Source organism: Salvelinus fontinalis, chromosome 16 (assembly GCF_029448725.1).
Source record: "Salvelinus fontinalis isolate EN_2023a chromosome 16, ASM2944872v1, whole genome shotgun sequence".
In the NCBI taxonomy this organism is placed as follows: domain Eukaryota; kingdom Metazoa; phylum Chordata; class Actinopteri; order Salmoniformes; family Salmonidae; genus Salvelinus; species Salvelinus fontinalis.
In genome coordinates this window covers 1,025,651-1,039,567 of record NC_074680.1, presented here as the reverse complement: position 1 = coordinate 1,039,567, position 13,917 = coordinate 1,025,651, and the positions used below count along the sequence as shown (strand labels likewise).

Here is a 13,917-nt window from a genome sequence, read left to right as displayed (position 1 = left end):
ACCACGGAATGTGTATTGGTTGAACATTTCCGCGAAGTAATTTTTTTTAAAGACAGTTGTGGCCCCCAAAATCCATGCAGTGGTGTTGGACTTGGACCAAGTGACCTTCTAAAACCTTTTCGAATGCCTGTTAGAAAAGTCATTGTGCATATGAATGGATAGGCCATACGTTTAAGAGAATCAAACCTTTTTATTTGCATGCCGTTGCCATCCCTTTTCTCATTTATGTTCTGCTTTGATAGCAATGATGATGAAATGGTACTAGGCTAGATGGATTCTGATGGTAAGATCTGAGCTAATGTCTGGGCTTTAGCTCAGAGGGCTATCGGTTTTTATCACAATCAGCCACAATGTAGCATGTAGGCCAATAGTGTTTTTTCTTCTGGTCTGACAAGTCATCTGTACTGTAAAGCACATGTGATAACTGCTGATGTAGCCTAAAACTTTTGATTGATTGGTAGATTATCATGACCCGTATTTAATACTCTGCACTTGTCTGTGTGTCTATAGGACCTGGGTGGGAGATGACCAAAGAGGATGTCCCGGTGCCAGAGTCTTCAGAGGGCGACTCTGACCTGGGCCGTCACAGCACATTGTCCCACAGTGGTGTAGCGCGCCCCACCATCCACCAGGTGGCCTCGGCCCCCATGCCCACTGACTGCGGTAAGAAGACACAACATATCACATGAAATTCAGATCTAAGTGTATTGAAAGATGAAAGTGCGTTTGAAACATTTCATTAGGCCTACACGTAAAACAAATGTCATGCACACACTCGAGGCGTACAAATGTCAGTCACACACACACACACACACACACACACACACACACACACACACACACACACACAGAGTACATACATCCTTTGATTGTTAATATAATCCTTAACCTACTGAGCTGACAAATCCGAATGGATCCATTAAAACAAAAACTATAAGTCTGACATATACTGTATATCTGAAAAATGGCTGGATTCAGCTCGCTGTGGTGATTTCAATGGTGTGTATTATACTGCCATCCAGGTGACATAAGTGGTACTACACCACCTCGTTTCATAAGTGTGCTTTTGTAAATGTTCATTGGCTCAGAGAGGCTCATGTGATGTCAACAGCTATAGACAAACTTCTGTGTGAGGTAGAATCAACTGCAAGGAACCATTGAATGAGTCTCGACCGGGGCAATCCAAAATATGTATTTTGTCTCTACGGCTTTCCAGACTTCTTTAAAAGGCAAAATCAAAGAACATTTTCAATAAATATATGCGTGTTTGTCTGATATGGACACAAGTTGTACCAAAATAACCGTCTGGGCCTTGTGAGTTGTATGGTATACCATTTGTCCGTGTCCGACAATGAAAATCATGGAACTATTGCCTCCCAAAAATGTATATATTTTATTTTTTACAATAACTCAACTTCATACAGTGGTTTCTCCTTTAAAAGTTGCAGCGGACTGCGGCGCAGCTTGAATGGTGCCGCAGAATTCTATGGCACGTTATTTAAGTGTGAACCGCTGGTACCATTAGTGCTAGCTTGACCACCAGAGGGCATCTTTGAGAAGCATTTAATAGCCTTCAATAATGGCTGTACTAGAGAATGCGGGCACGCGGGAGACCGGGGTTCAATTCCCCGACGTGAGGAAGGAGTTGGCTGTCCTTGAAAATAAGAATTTGTTCTTAACTGATTCCATATGTGTTATTTCATTGTTGTGATGTCTTCACTATTATTCTGCAATGTAGAAAATAGTAAAAACAAAGGGAAAAACCCTGGAATGAGTAGGTGTGTCCAAACTTGACTATTACTTGCTTAATTAACGTGATTAATATTATGATGTTTCTATTCCAAGAAAAATGAAAAACCCTCTGGGTTTCCTTTTGGATAGAATGGAAAATATGGCGCTGTACAACGTGACGGTCGGGAGTACAGTACTAGGCTATTTTGCAAAAAAATCTCTGTGTCATGTGGGCAGGGCACACGGGAGACCGGGGTTCAATTCCCCGATGTGGAGGAAGGAGTAGGCTGTCCTTGTAAATAAGAATTTGTTCTGAACTGACTTGCCTAGTTAAATAAAGGTTACACTAAGAGCATAACATTTCTGCACCCTATTTTTATAATTTTAGTCTAACCAATTCCCAAACAGAGATTAAGTGTATGAATAGGTATGAACTTTCCAATTTGTAAGTCGCTCTGGAAAAGAGCGTCTGCTAAATGACTTAAATGTAAATGTAAGTGAAAATAAAAATCTCATTGATTTATCAAGACCAGTCCCCATGATTGTCTCAGACCAGCATGAAACGGTGCTAAAATAGTTGAAGGCTTTTGCTTCAAATCCTATTGCTTCTAACTTCAATATGCTCTTTAAATAAATAAGACCTACACCACTTTTAACAGCACATTACTCAACACTAGTGAGACTCATGTCACCTACGGTAGGCCTACAGTATATCGAAAAACATGACGTGACTCTCCGCCAATAATTACATATAGTGGATTGAAGGATTCTAAATTAAAACCATAAGCCACCTCATGGGTCTCCCGGTGGTGGCCTGCACGGGTATCGAACCTGCATCTGTAGCAACGCATTTTGCACTGCGGGAGCCCCCATCCACTCCAGAGCCCCCATCCACAAAGTATCAAAATATAGAGAGGTGTTGGTAAAGTTATATCGTCCTGCTAATAGCCCATAATAGCTATTATAATACTGTACATGGTGTCCAGGTCAGGATTACCAAAACTTGTATTTATTAAAGACTCTCAGAAAGAATGTTTGTACTTATTTATTTTGATCCATAGCCATGAATGAGTGAGTTACTCAGCTTTATGTGGGTGCTGGCTATATGACTGTGTCATCAACTTGATAAAATATAACAATATTTTGGAGGTTATTTAAAGAAAAAAATAAACAAGAGAGCGATTGTAATCTGAACAAAGGCCAAAATAATATTTGTAAAGGCGAAAACATTTATTTCTGTTTTTAGAGGGAGAGAAACACAATTGTGCACCGCCTATAAAGGCCAAAATATAGCCCTGCTAATAGCCATCATGGCGCTGTACAACATGACTGTGTGTTTGAAAGAGTACTTTCCATTAAGCAACATTTTGTTTACCTTCATTAGACAACTTTGTTCCAATATTTCTGTAATTCACTGGTATTTATTCCCATAGTAATTTGTTATTGATCCATAACTAAATAAACATCAGCATTTTGAAAGAGTATTTTTATTATTATATTTTATTAACGGAAGCATAAAGATGTTGATAAAGAAATACTGTACTGCTGTTTTGAGTTAGAAATTTAACACTTCAGAGTACTTAAGCATCAAATACATTGCAGGTAAGGGTATGTTCACACCTACAGTAGCCGTGCTATAAAGAGTCTATTGTCCTGCTAATTGGGCTACAAGTGTTTGAAAACCTGTTTGATTTTCAAAATGCCACCAGCTGTCCATCGCTACTGTAAATAAAAACACAGCATCTTGTTTACATCCTTTATTGTAACCACAATGTCACAAATATTTTGTATCTACCTTTCCAATTACTCTTAGAGTTTGGGATAAATTTCATTAATATTATCGTGTTTCTTTCAAAAGGAAAACGAAAAATCCTCTGGGTTTCCGTTAGGATGGAACAGAAAATATGGCGCTGTATAACGTGACGGTTGGGTGTACAGTACTGGTCTATTTAGCAAAAGAATCCAGTGTCCTGCGGGCATGCGGGAGACCGGGGTTCAATTCCCCGACAGGGAGGAAGGAGTAAGCTGTCCTTGAAAATAAGAATTTGTTCTTAACTGACTTGCCTAGTTAAATAAAGGTTACACTAAGAGCATAACATTTGTACACGCTAATTGTATAGTTGTAGTCCAACCAATACGCAAATGTAGATTCAGTGAAAATAAAAGTCCCCATGCTTGTCTCAAACCAGCACAAACGGTGCTAAAATAGTTAAAATCCTATTGCTTCTGACTTCAATATGCTCTTTAAATAAATAAGACCTACACCACTTTTAACAGCACATTCACTCAACACTAGTGAGACTCATGTCGTCTACGGTAGGCCTACAGTATATCGAAAAATCTGACGTGACTCTCCGCCAATAATTACATATAGAGAATTGGAGGATATTTCTGTAATTCAGTGAGTACTTTTATCATTATTTTATTAATGAAAGCATAAAGATTTGTTATTTAGAATTATTTTTGTTTCTAGAGGGAGAAAAACCTACAGTCATCTCATGGGTCTCCCAGTCGAGTCCGGCACGGGTATTGAACCAGCATCTTTAGCAACACAGTTTACAAGCCAATTCCCTGCAATTCTACATATTTTGCCACGGAGCTGAGGGAAAATGTGCAGTTTAAGCACATTTCCAGTAATTCTAAACTTTTTGCCATGGCTTATGCCATGTTCTTATGCTATCTGAGTGACTCAAACATTGTAACAAAATCAATGGAGGCCCCATGCCATGCCAATTCTTTAATATTAGATTCTCCCTGACTGTCTAGTTTTTATTTTGGTGATAGTTCTCAAAGATGATCTTTTTTACAATGCATACAATACTGTTGTTTTCAACTCTCTAGAGAGAGCAGGAGCGGTAGAGATACTCTTAATGATCGGCTATGAAAGCCAACTGACATTTACTCCCGAGGTGCTGACTTGCTGCACCCTCGACAACTACTGTGATTATTATTATTTGACCATGCTGGTCATTTATGAACATTTGAACATCTTGGCCATGTTCTGTTATAATCTCCACCCGGCACAGCCAGAAGAGGACTGGCCACCCCTCATAGCCTGGTTCCTCTCTAGGTTTCGGCCTCTCTAGGGAGTTTTTCCTAACCACCGTGCATCTTCACCTGCATTGCTTGCTGTTTGGGGTTTTAGGCTGGGTTTCTGTACAGCACTTTGAGATATCAGCTAATGTAAGAAGGGCTATATAAAAAAAATATTAAAAAAATTGGGTGGTCACATAGAAAAAACCTCAACCAAATGTATATCCCCATTTGAAAAATATAAATGTGTAAAAAAAAGGGGGTCCATCGCCACCAGGGGGAGACTCGGCGATGCCTGGTGGCAGACGGAGTCTACATCACGAGGCGATGGCTCCCTCTGCTGTACGTGACAGGTCTCGACGGGCTCTCCGGCCAGGACTAATTGGGGCTGATTGTGGTTGGTGGGTAATCAAGGGCTGATTGTTCACCAGCTGTACGAGTCCCATAAAGCTGCCAGAAGGGCAGCACACAAGGAGAGGGACTGGGGGAAGAAAGGTGACGTCCGTATAGTTGGAGACGGTGCCCGAGCTAAAAGGAGGCAGTTCAGTTTTTTGTCCACGACAGGATACAGTAAGACCCGGAGCCCAGAAGACGGTATCCCAGAGAAGATCTCATGGGGAGACCTATCCTTTTCTTTTGATTTATTATTTAAATAGGAACCCTTGAAACCGAGCTAATCCTACTCTGTCCATGTCTGATCTGTGTAAACGTCTTGACCAAACCCCCTGGTCTGCCACAATATATATACACTGCTCAAAAAAATAAAGGGAACACTTAAACAACACAATGTAACTCCAAGTCAATCACACTTCTGTGAAATCAAACTGTCCACTTAGGAAGCAACACTGATTGACAATAAATTTCACATGCTGTTGTGCAAATGGAAAAGACAAAAGGTGGAAATTATAGGCAATTAGCAAGACGCCCCCAAAAAAGGAGTGATTCTGCAGGTGGTGACCACAGACCACTTCTCAGTTCCTATGCTTCCTGGCTGATGTTTTGGTCACTTTTGAATGCTGGCGGTGCTCTCACTCTAGTGGTAGCATGAGACGGAGTCTACAACCCACACAAGTGGCTCAGGTAGTGCAGTTCATCCAGGATGGCACATCAATGCGAGCTGTGGCAAAAAGGTTTGCTGTGTCTGTCAGCGTAGTGTCCAGAGCATGGAGGCGCTACCAGGAGACAGGCCAGTACATCAGGAGACGTGGAGGAGGCCGTAGGAGGGCAACAACCCAGCAACAGGACCGCTACCTCCGCCTTTGTGCAAGGAGGTGCACTGCCAGAGCCCTGCAAAATGACCTCCAGCAGGCCACAAATGTGCATGGGTCAGCATATGGTCTCACAAGGGGTCTGAGGATCTCATCTCGGTACCTAATGGCAGTCAGGCTACCTCTGGCGAGCACATGGAGGGCTGTGCGGCCCCACAAAGAAATGCCACCCCACACCATGACTGACCCACCGCCAAACCGGTCATGCTGGAGGATGTTGCAGGCAGCAGAACGTTCTCCACGGCGTCTCCAGACTCTGTCACGTCTGTCACATGTGCTCAGTGTGAACCTGCTTTCATCTGTGAAGAGCACAGGGCACCAGTGGCGAATTTGCCAATCTTGGTGTTCTCTGGCAAATGCCAAACGTCCTGCACGGTGTTGGGCTGTAAGCACAACCCCCACCTGTGGATGTCGGGCCCTCATACCACCCTCATGGAGTCTGTTTCTGACCGTTTGAGCAGAAACATGCACATTTGTGGCCTGCTGGAGGTCATTTTGCAGGGCTCTGGCAGTGCACCTCCTTGCACAAATGCGGAGGTAGCGGTCCTGCTGCTGGGTTGTTGCCCTCCTACGGCCTCCTCCACGTCTCCTGATGTACTGGCCTGTCTCCTGGTAGCGCCTCCATGCTCTGGACACTACGCTGACAGACACAGCAAACCTTTTTGCCACAGCTCGCATTGATGCGCCATCCTGGATGAACTGCACTACCTGAGCCACTTGTGTGGGTTGTAGACACCGTCTCATGCTACCACTAGAGTGAAAGCACCGCCAGCATTCAAAAGTGACCAAAACATCAGCCAGGAAGCATAGGAACTGAGAAGTGGTCTGTGGTCACCACCTGCAGAATCACTCCTTTATTGGGGGTGTCTTGCTAATTGCCTATAATTTCCACCTTTTGTCTATTCCATTTGCACAACAGCATGTGAAATTTATTGTCAATCAGTGTTGCTTCCTATGTGGACAGTTTGATTTCACAGAAGTGTGATTGACTTGGAGTTACATTGTGTTGTTTAAGTGTTCCCTTTATTTTTTTTGAGCAGTGTATATATATATATATAATTGAAGTCGGAAGTTTACATTCACTTATGTTGGAGTCATTAAAACTAGTTTTTCAACCACTCCACAAATTTCTTGTTAACAAACTATAGTTTTGGCAAGTCGGTTAGGACATCTACTTTGTGCATGACACAAGTAATTTTTCCAACAATTGTTTACAGACAGATATAATTCACTGTATCACAATTCCAGTGGGTCAGAAGTTGACTATGCCTTTGGGATAGGGGGCAGTATTTATCATGTCCGGATGAAAAGCGTGCCCAGATTAAACTGCCTGCTACTCAGGCCCAGAAGCTAATATTTGCATATTATTAGTATATTTGGATAGAAAACACTCTGAAGTTTCTAAAACTTTTTGAATGATGTATGTTAGTATAACAAATCTCATATGGCAGGTGAAAACCTGAGAAATCCAACCAGGAAGTGGGAAATCTGAGGTTTGTAGTTTTTAAGTGATTGCCTATCCAATATACAGTGTAAATGGGGTCAGATTGTACTTCCTAAGGCTTCCACTAGATGGCAACAGTCTTTAGAACGTTGTTTCAGGCTTCTACTATGAAAGGGGAGCAAATAAGAGCTGTTTGAACCAGGGGTCTGGCTGAAAGCCTTTAGCTAAGTCGCGAGCGCGAGCTCCGTTCCCTTTCATTTCTAAAGACAAAGGAATTGTCCGGTTTTAACATTATTGAAGATTTATGATAAAAAACATCCTAAAGATTGATTACATACATCGTTTGACATGTTTCTACGAACTGTAATGGAACTTTTGACTTTTCGTCTGGACTTAGTGCCCACGCCTTGTGCATTTGGATTACTGGACTAAACGCGCGAACAAAAAGGAGGTATTTGGACATAAAGATTAACTTTTGTTGTCTAACATGGAGACCTGGGAGTGCCATCAGATGAAGATCATCAAAGGTAAGTGATTAATTTTAACGCTATTTCTGACTTGTGTGACACCTCTCCTTGGTTGGAAAATGGTTGTATGGGTTTCTGTGGCTAGGCGCTGACCTAACATAATCGCAAAGTGTGCTTTCACCGTAAAGTTTTGGAAACTTTAGAGTTTTCTATCCAAATCTACTAATTATATGCATATTCTAGCTTCTGGGCCTGAGTAGCAGGCAGTTTACTCTGGGCACCTTATTCATCCAAGCTACTCAATACTGCCCCCCGTTCCCAAAGAAGTTAACAGAAGCTCTTATTTAGAGCTACTTTGTCAGTGTTTTCAACTATGGTTGATAAGACATCCACATATCAAAGCCATTGCAATTAAAACCTTACTTGCCACAGTCAGTGGTAGTAAGAAAAGACAAGTGCAAGTAAATAAGTGATGGTGGCATCATGGCTCTTTTCTCATCCACCCAGGGTCTCCTGTGATTCAGATGTCACAGTTGGCTAGCGCATGGTGCATGCAACACCGGGGCTACGTTCACCAGAGCACAACGTTGTGGGATGTTCAGATAGAACTATATTGTGTAGTACGAAGCTGCCTGGCATTGATATGTAGAATAAGGAATCACATCTGCTCTATTCGTGTCATTTCATATTGCCTTGGTTGTAGGTTTCACTTATTGTATGCACACGTACAGTATGCTCAATACATGTATTCATTGCAAGCAGACCTGGGTTTAAGTATCAATCGAAATCGTTAATATATTTTCAGCATTTGTTGTACGTTGTCTTGAGTGGCAGATGGGCGGGGTTTGCATTTTTGCGACTTTTCTATTGCTTCCATTTTGCCAGACATCCTCTATCAAGCCCAGATGAAGTATTTTAAATACTATTTGAACCCAGGGTGTATTCATTAATGCACACAGTTGCGAACCATAACAAAACGGAGCCTATCTTTTTAGACAAGTTCAGGTTAGTCTCTCCCCGTTTCGGTCATTTGCTTTAATTTGGTTCCTAGTGAATACACCCCAGGTCTGATTGCAAGTGACATGATGAAAAGAGTCTTACTGTTTTTGCTCTCCTTCCCTCCTCCAGAGTTCTCCTTCTTTGACCCCGAGGAGCCCCAGTGCAGGGAGGTGCTGTTTGAGTCCAGCACCACGGTACCGGAGCTGTTCGCCGTACTCAGGCAGTGGGTGCCTCAGGTCCAGAAGAATATCAGCCTGATCGGCAATGAGGTGACCCTTATTCCTCCATTACACCTAGTCTGTGTCCCACTGTCACCGTCTTCCCTATTTAGTGCCCTTAGGGCTCTGGTCAGAAGTAGTGCACTATATCAAGGGAATAGGGTGACGTTTGGGACATATACTTAATATCTCTCCAGGTTAGTTCATTAAGACAACCCATTTGTTCAACCTCCTGGGGTTGTAGACAAAGAGACAACACAAAGGACATTGTCAATGATGACACTAATGCCTGATTCACACTATGGGGCTGACCCATACTGTCCTGGCGTCAATATTTTCTTTTCACATTGTCCGTGGGTAACTAGGCCACGCCAGTACGTCTCGTTTTGGCTTTGCTCGATTTGGGGTCTATAGTTTGAATCCGGCATCAGTCAGCCACACTCAGACATATTTTACACAAAAATGTTAATGTATATGATAAAATAACTATTCAGTGTACATTTACATTTACATTTAAGTCATTTAGCAGACGCTCTTATCCAGAGCGACTTACAAATTGGTGCATTCACCTTATGACATCCAGTGGAACAGCCACTTTACAACAGTGCATCTAAATCTTTTAAGGGGGGGGGGGGTCAGAAGGATTACTTTATCCTATCAGTGTAGCTAATCACCTGTGGAAAACATTTTTATTTCTTTAAATACTGCAACATACTATACAGTACAATGTGCTCTGATCTTAATTGAACTCAAACGTAATCTCTCTCCTCCCCGTGTCTTAGTGCTCAGTGTTGTGATTTTCCCTCACCCCCCCCATTTTTAAAATGACTTTCTCTCGATAGTGTGCAACTGGATAATTGACCCCCTGAGAAAGGGAACAACTCTGCCTCTGTCCTTAGGGAAATGTAGCATTTAGGCAGGTGGACATTTCTCTATGAATTCCAAAGCTTACAACCTGCTTCAGCGATAACATAACGTAGCACTGCAAAAAAAAAAAAAAAGACCTCCTCACGAATGACTTCCCACAACAAAAGTGATAGCCATCTTCGTTTGGGTTTTCAGCTTCTGAAGTTAATATCGGTTCAGTGCTGTAAAATCCCTTGGTCTCAGACATTTCTAGGTTATCATGGCTATTATTAGATCTGTGTTCCACATAAGCTAACTAACTATTTAGACATCGCAGTGATGCTTATCGTTGCGCCACTGTTAGATCCTAAAGAGAGGCTGTGGTGTGAATGACCGAGATGGCTTGACCGACATGAGCCTCCTGCACTACTGCTGCAAGGCGGGGGCACCCGGCATAGGTGAGTAGAGGGGAGTGTATATATGTGTGTGCATGCATGTGATTGAGTGTCTTGTTTGTCTGTCTGTCTCGCTCTCTCTCTGTCTATGAGAAATATTGTTTGAAAGGCTTAAAGTCTGCCCTGACATTGTGTACTGTAGTATTCTGGCAGCCATTGACCGTCTGTCTGTCTCTCTCTCTGTCAATTCAATTAAATTTGCTTTATTGACATGACGTAACAATGTACATATTGCCAAAGCTTATTTTGGATATTTACAATATTAAAAATGAGAATCAAAATTATCAACGGATCAACAGTAACAACAATAACCAAGGGTCAAAATAACCATACATTCAACAATAACAATAAGCATACAGTAGAGTACATGTGCAGGTTGATTGGTCTGTCAGACACTGTCCCTCAACTTTAGGCAGGCAGCAATGTAGTGCGCTGCCAACCCACAGCTCTCTGCGTCCTCCCCAACAGGACGGGTAGCCTACTCTCATCAGAGAGGTCTTTGAAACCTTGAATAAGGGTACTGCTCTAGCAGGTCCAGGCTCTGCTGTAGGCCATGTGCTGTGGGTGACAGCAGGCATAGGTCATCTGCGAAGAATAGGCATTTAACTTCTGAATTGTGGAGACTAACACCAGGGGCTGAGGATTTTTCTAGAATAGTGGCCAATTTGTTGATGTAAGTATTGAAGAGTGCAGGGCTCAGATTGCAACTCTGATGAAGGCCCCACCCCTGGTTAAAGAATTCTGTTATTTTCTTGCCATTTTTAATGCTGCACGTATTGCCAGTATACATTGATTTAATTATGTCATGTGTTTTACCCCCTATACCACTTTCAATAACTTTGTAGAACAGTCCTGTATGCCAAATAGAATCAAATGCTTTTTGGAAGTCAATAAAGCAAGAGTATATTTTGGTATTATTTTGGTGGACATGTTTATCTATCAGGGTGTGTAGGGTGTAAATATGATCAGTTGTGCGATGTTTTGGTATACATCCAATTTGGCTTTTACTCAAGACATTGTGCTTATTAAGGAAGTTTAGAACTCTTACGTTTATAATACTACAGAAAACCTTCCCCAGGTTACTGTTCACACAAATGCCTCTGTAATTGTTAGGGTCAAATTTGTCTCTGTTCTTAAAGATTGGGGTTATGAGTCCTTGATTCCAGATGTCAGGGAAATAACCTACACTCAGGATCAAATTAAACTGTTTTAATATAGCCAATTGACGTTTTGCACTAGTGAGTTTGCGCATCTCATTTAGGATGCCATCAGGTCTGCATGCTTTTTAAATTTGAGAGCCTTAAGTTTCTTATAGAGCTCCTGGTCAGTAATTGGGAAGTCCAATGGATTTTGATTGTCCGTTATAGCTTTTTCTAATCCATTCAACTTCTTATGGATTTGGCGTTGTTCTCTAGACATGTTGTTTCTACAGTAGACGTGTTGTTCTGCGTTTGTGTCCATTTGAACGGTGTTGTAGAGTGTTTTAAAATGGGTTGTCCAGATGTCACCATTTTTTGTATCGTTATTTTGTAGCTGCAACACATTCCTTCCGTTTTTGTTGACGGTGCTGTCACTGTTGTTTCTATGGGGGAGATTAAGACAGTTAGAAACAGTATGGCCTGTAATAAAGCTGTCCCCTCGTGTGCTCGTTAGATCAGGTGGTGTTCTTGTGCGCGCATTTGTGTCCCCACAGATGAGCACATTTCCCTGGGCCTGGAAATTGCACGTCTTTTCCTCAAGGGTGGGGAAGATCTCCTCTGAGTAATATGGGGATTCTGAGGGGGGGATATATATTGCGCAAAGGAACACATATTTTTCTGTCAGTACAAGTTCTTTTTTCAGTTTTAACCAAACGTGATATTTCCCAATTTTGAGGGGACTGTACTGTAGTGTTCTAGCAGCCATTGCCCATCTGTCTGTCTCTCTGTCTATGAGAAATATTGTTTGAAGGGCTTAAAGTCTGCCCTGACATTGTGTACTGTAGTGTTTTGGCAGCCATTGACCGCCTGTCTGTCCCCTTAGGTGACGCAGACATTGCGGCCAGCTTCGCCCAGCAACTCCTGTCCCTGGGGGCAGAGCCTGGTCTGCGGTCGCGGTGGACCAACATGAGTGCCCTGCACTACGCCGCCTACTTCGATGTGCCCCAGCTCATCCGGGTGGTTCTGCACGCCTCCCAGCCCGGGGGTGAGGAAAGTGGAGATGGGGGAGAGAGGGGAGCAGGTGGTGGGGTGGATAGGGGAAAAGAGAGGGGAGACAAAAATAAGAGGAAAGACACTGGGCAGGATAGATAAACTGTGGAACAGATAACTGGAGAGAATGCTACGAAGGGAGAGAAACTTGCTACCAACACTGTCATTTGATACTTTGTCCCCTGCAACCACACTCACATGATCTCAAAAAATAAGGATTCAAGCTTCCAGTTTTCAGAATAGTACACTCATACAGTATGTGCAAAGGGAGTACTTGTCTAGGCAAATATGCTGAATAATCTGTAGGCAAAAAAAAACGCACACCTGTTTAGGCGAGGTGCTGGCTAGCGGAGTAGAACACTTGAAAAAGAAAAGGAGAGCTGCACACTCTAGGAGCTCAGATGCAATCATTTTGTAACCAATGTTTCGACAGACTGTGTTCGTCAAGGTATAATGACAAACACTGAGCTCCTAGAGTGTGAGACTCTAACATTCTTTTTTCAAATATACTGAATAAACAGACACAAACACTAAATAGACAACACTTACGGTTGCCTGTTCAAATAAAGAATAACGAAATACAGTTAGCTGACTTTCAGCATGTCACACCTCTCTCTCTCTCCTTAAACTTTTTGTCTTCTTGTGATGATTAAGCATTGAGATATAAAGCACATTTCTGCAAAAGCAGACAACGAAAGTGTTATTTCATCTAATTTGATTGAACTTGTTTCAGAGGTAGACACCACCTGCAGTGACTTTGACTTCGGCACGGCCCTGCACATTGCCGCCTCCAACCTGTGCTCCTCTGCAGTCAAGTGTCTGCTAGAACTGGGAGCTAACCCCACCTTCAGGGTATGTTCCCCAAATTGCCCTTCCCCTTGGATAAACACTTAGGGCTGATTTCCCAGACACTTTCAACAGAGAACCTAAATCGCTCTGTGCTGTTCATTTGCCTGGGAAATGTGGTGTCAATGGGTACCTTTTTTACTTCCTGTAACATAATTCAACTCAGTTGGTAGCTACCTGGTACCACCTACCTAACCAGCTTTTAGTTCAGCTGTCTCTCCTCACATTTGACTAATGTAAAACACAACTCAAGAACACTTTACTACAATTTTACCATAAATGCAGTGCTGGCTTGATTTATAGGAGTGGGTTCTCTTTTTAATTACACACTCACACATAATCATTCATATAAAAAGTCTGAATTTCTTCACATGGATGTGCTCCATTTCACTCATGCATAGTCATAGTAAATTAATATACA

General features: G+C 42.3%; 1 protein-coding gene across 2 annotated transcripts in view; it reads left to right on the top strand.

The window, feature by feature from the left end:
- Positions 1-13,917, top strand: part of LOC129812507 (CAP-Gly domain-containing linker protein 4-like) — a 92,126-nt gene that overhangs the window by 11,641 nt on the left and 66,568 nt on the right. For both annotated transcript variants that reach the window (XM_055864119.1, XM_055864120.1), the window contains exons 2-6: positions 511-663; positions 9,072-9,211; positions 10,371-10,464; positions 12,484-12,645; positions 13,384-13,502. In XM_055864119.1, the coding sequence (XP_055720094.1) occupies positions 525-663; positions 9,072-9,211; positions 10,371-10,464; positions 12,484-12,645; positions 13,384-13,502 (654 nt within the window). In that variant the 5' untranslated portion in view covers positions 511-524. The remainder of the gene's footprint in view (positions 1-510; positions 664-9,071; positions 9,212-10,370; positions 10,465-12,483; positions 12,646-13,383; positions 13,503-13,917) is intronic.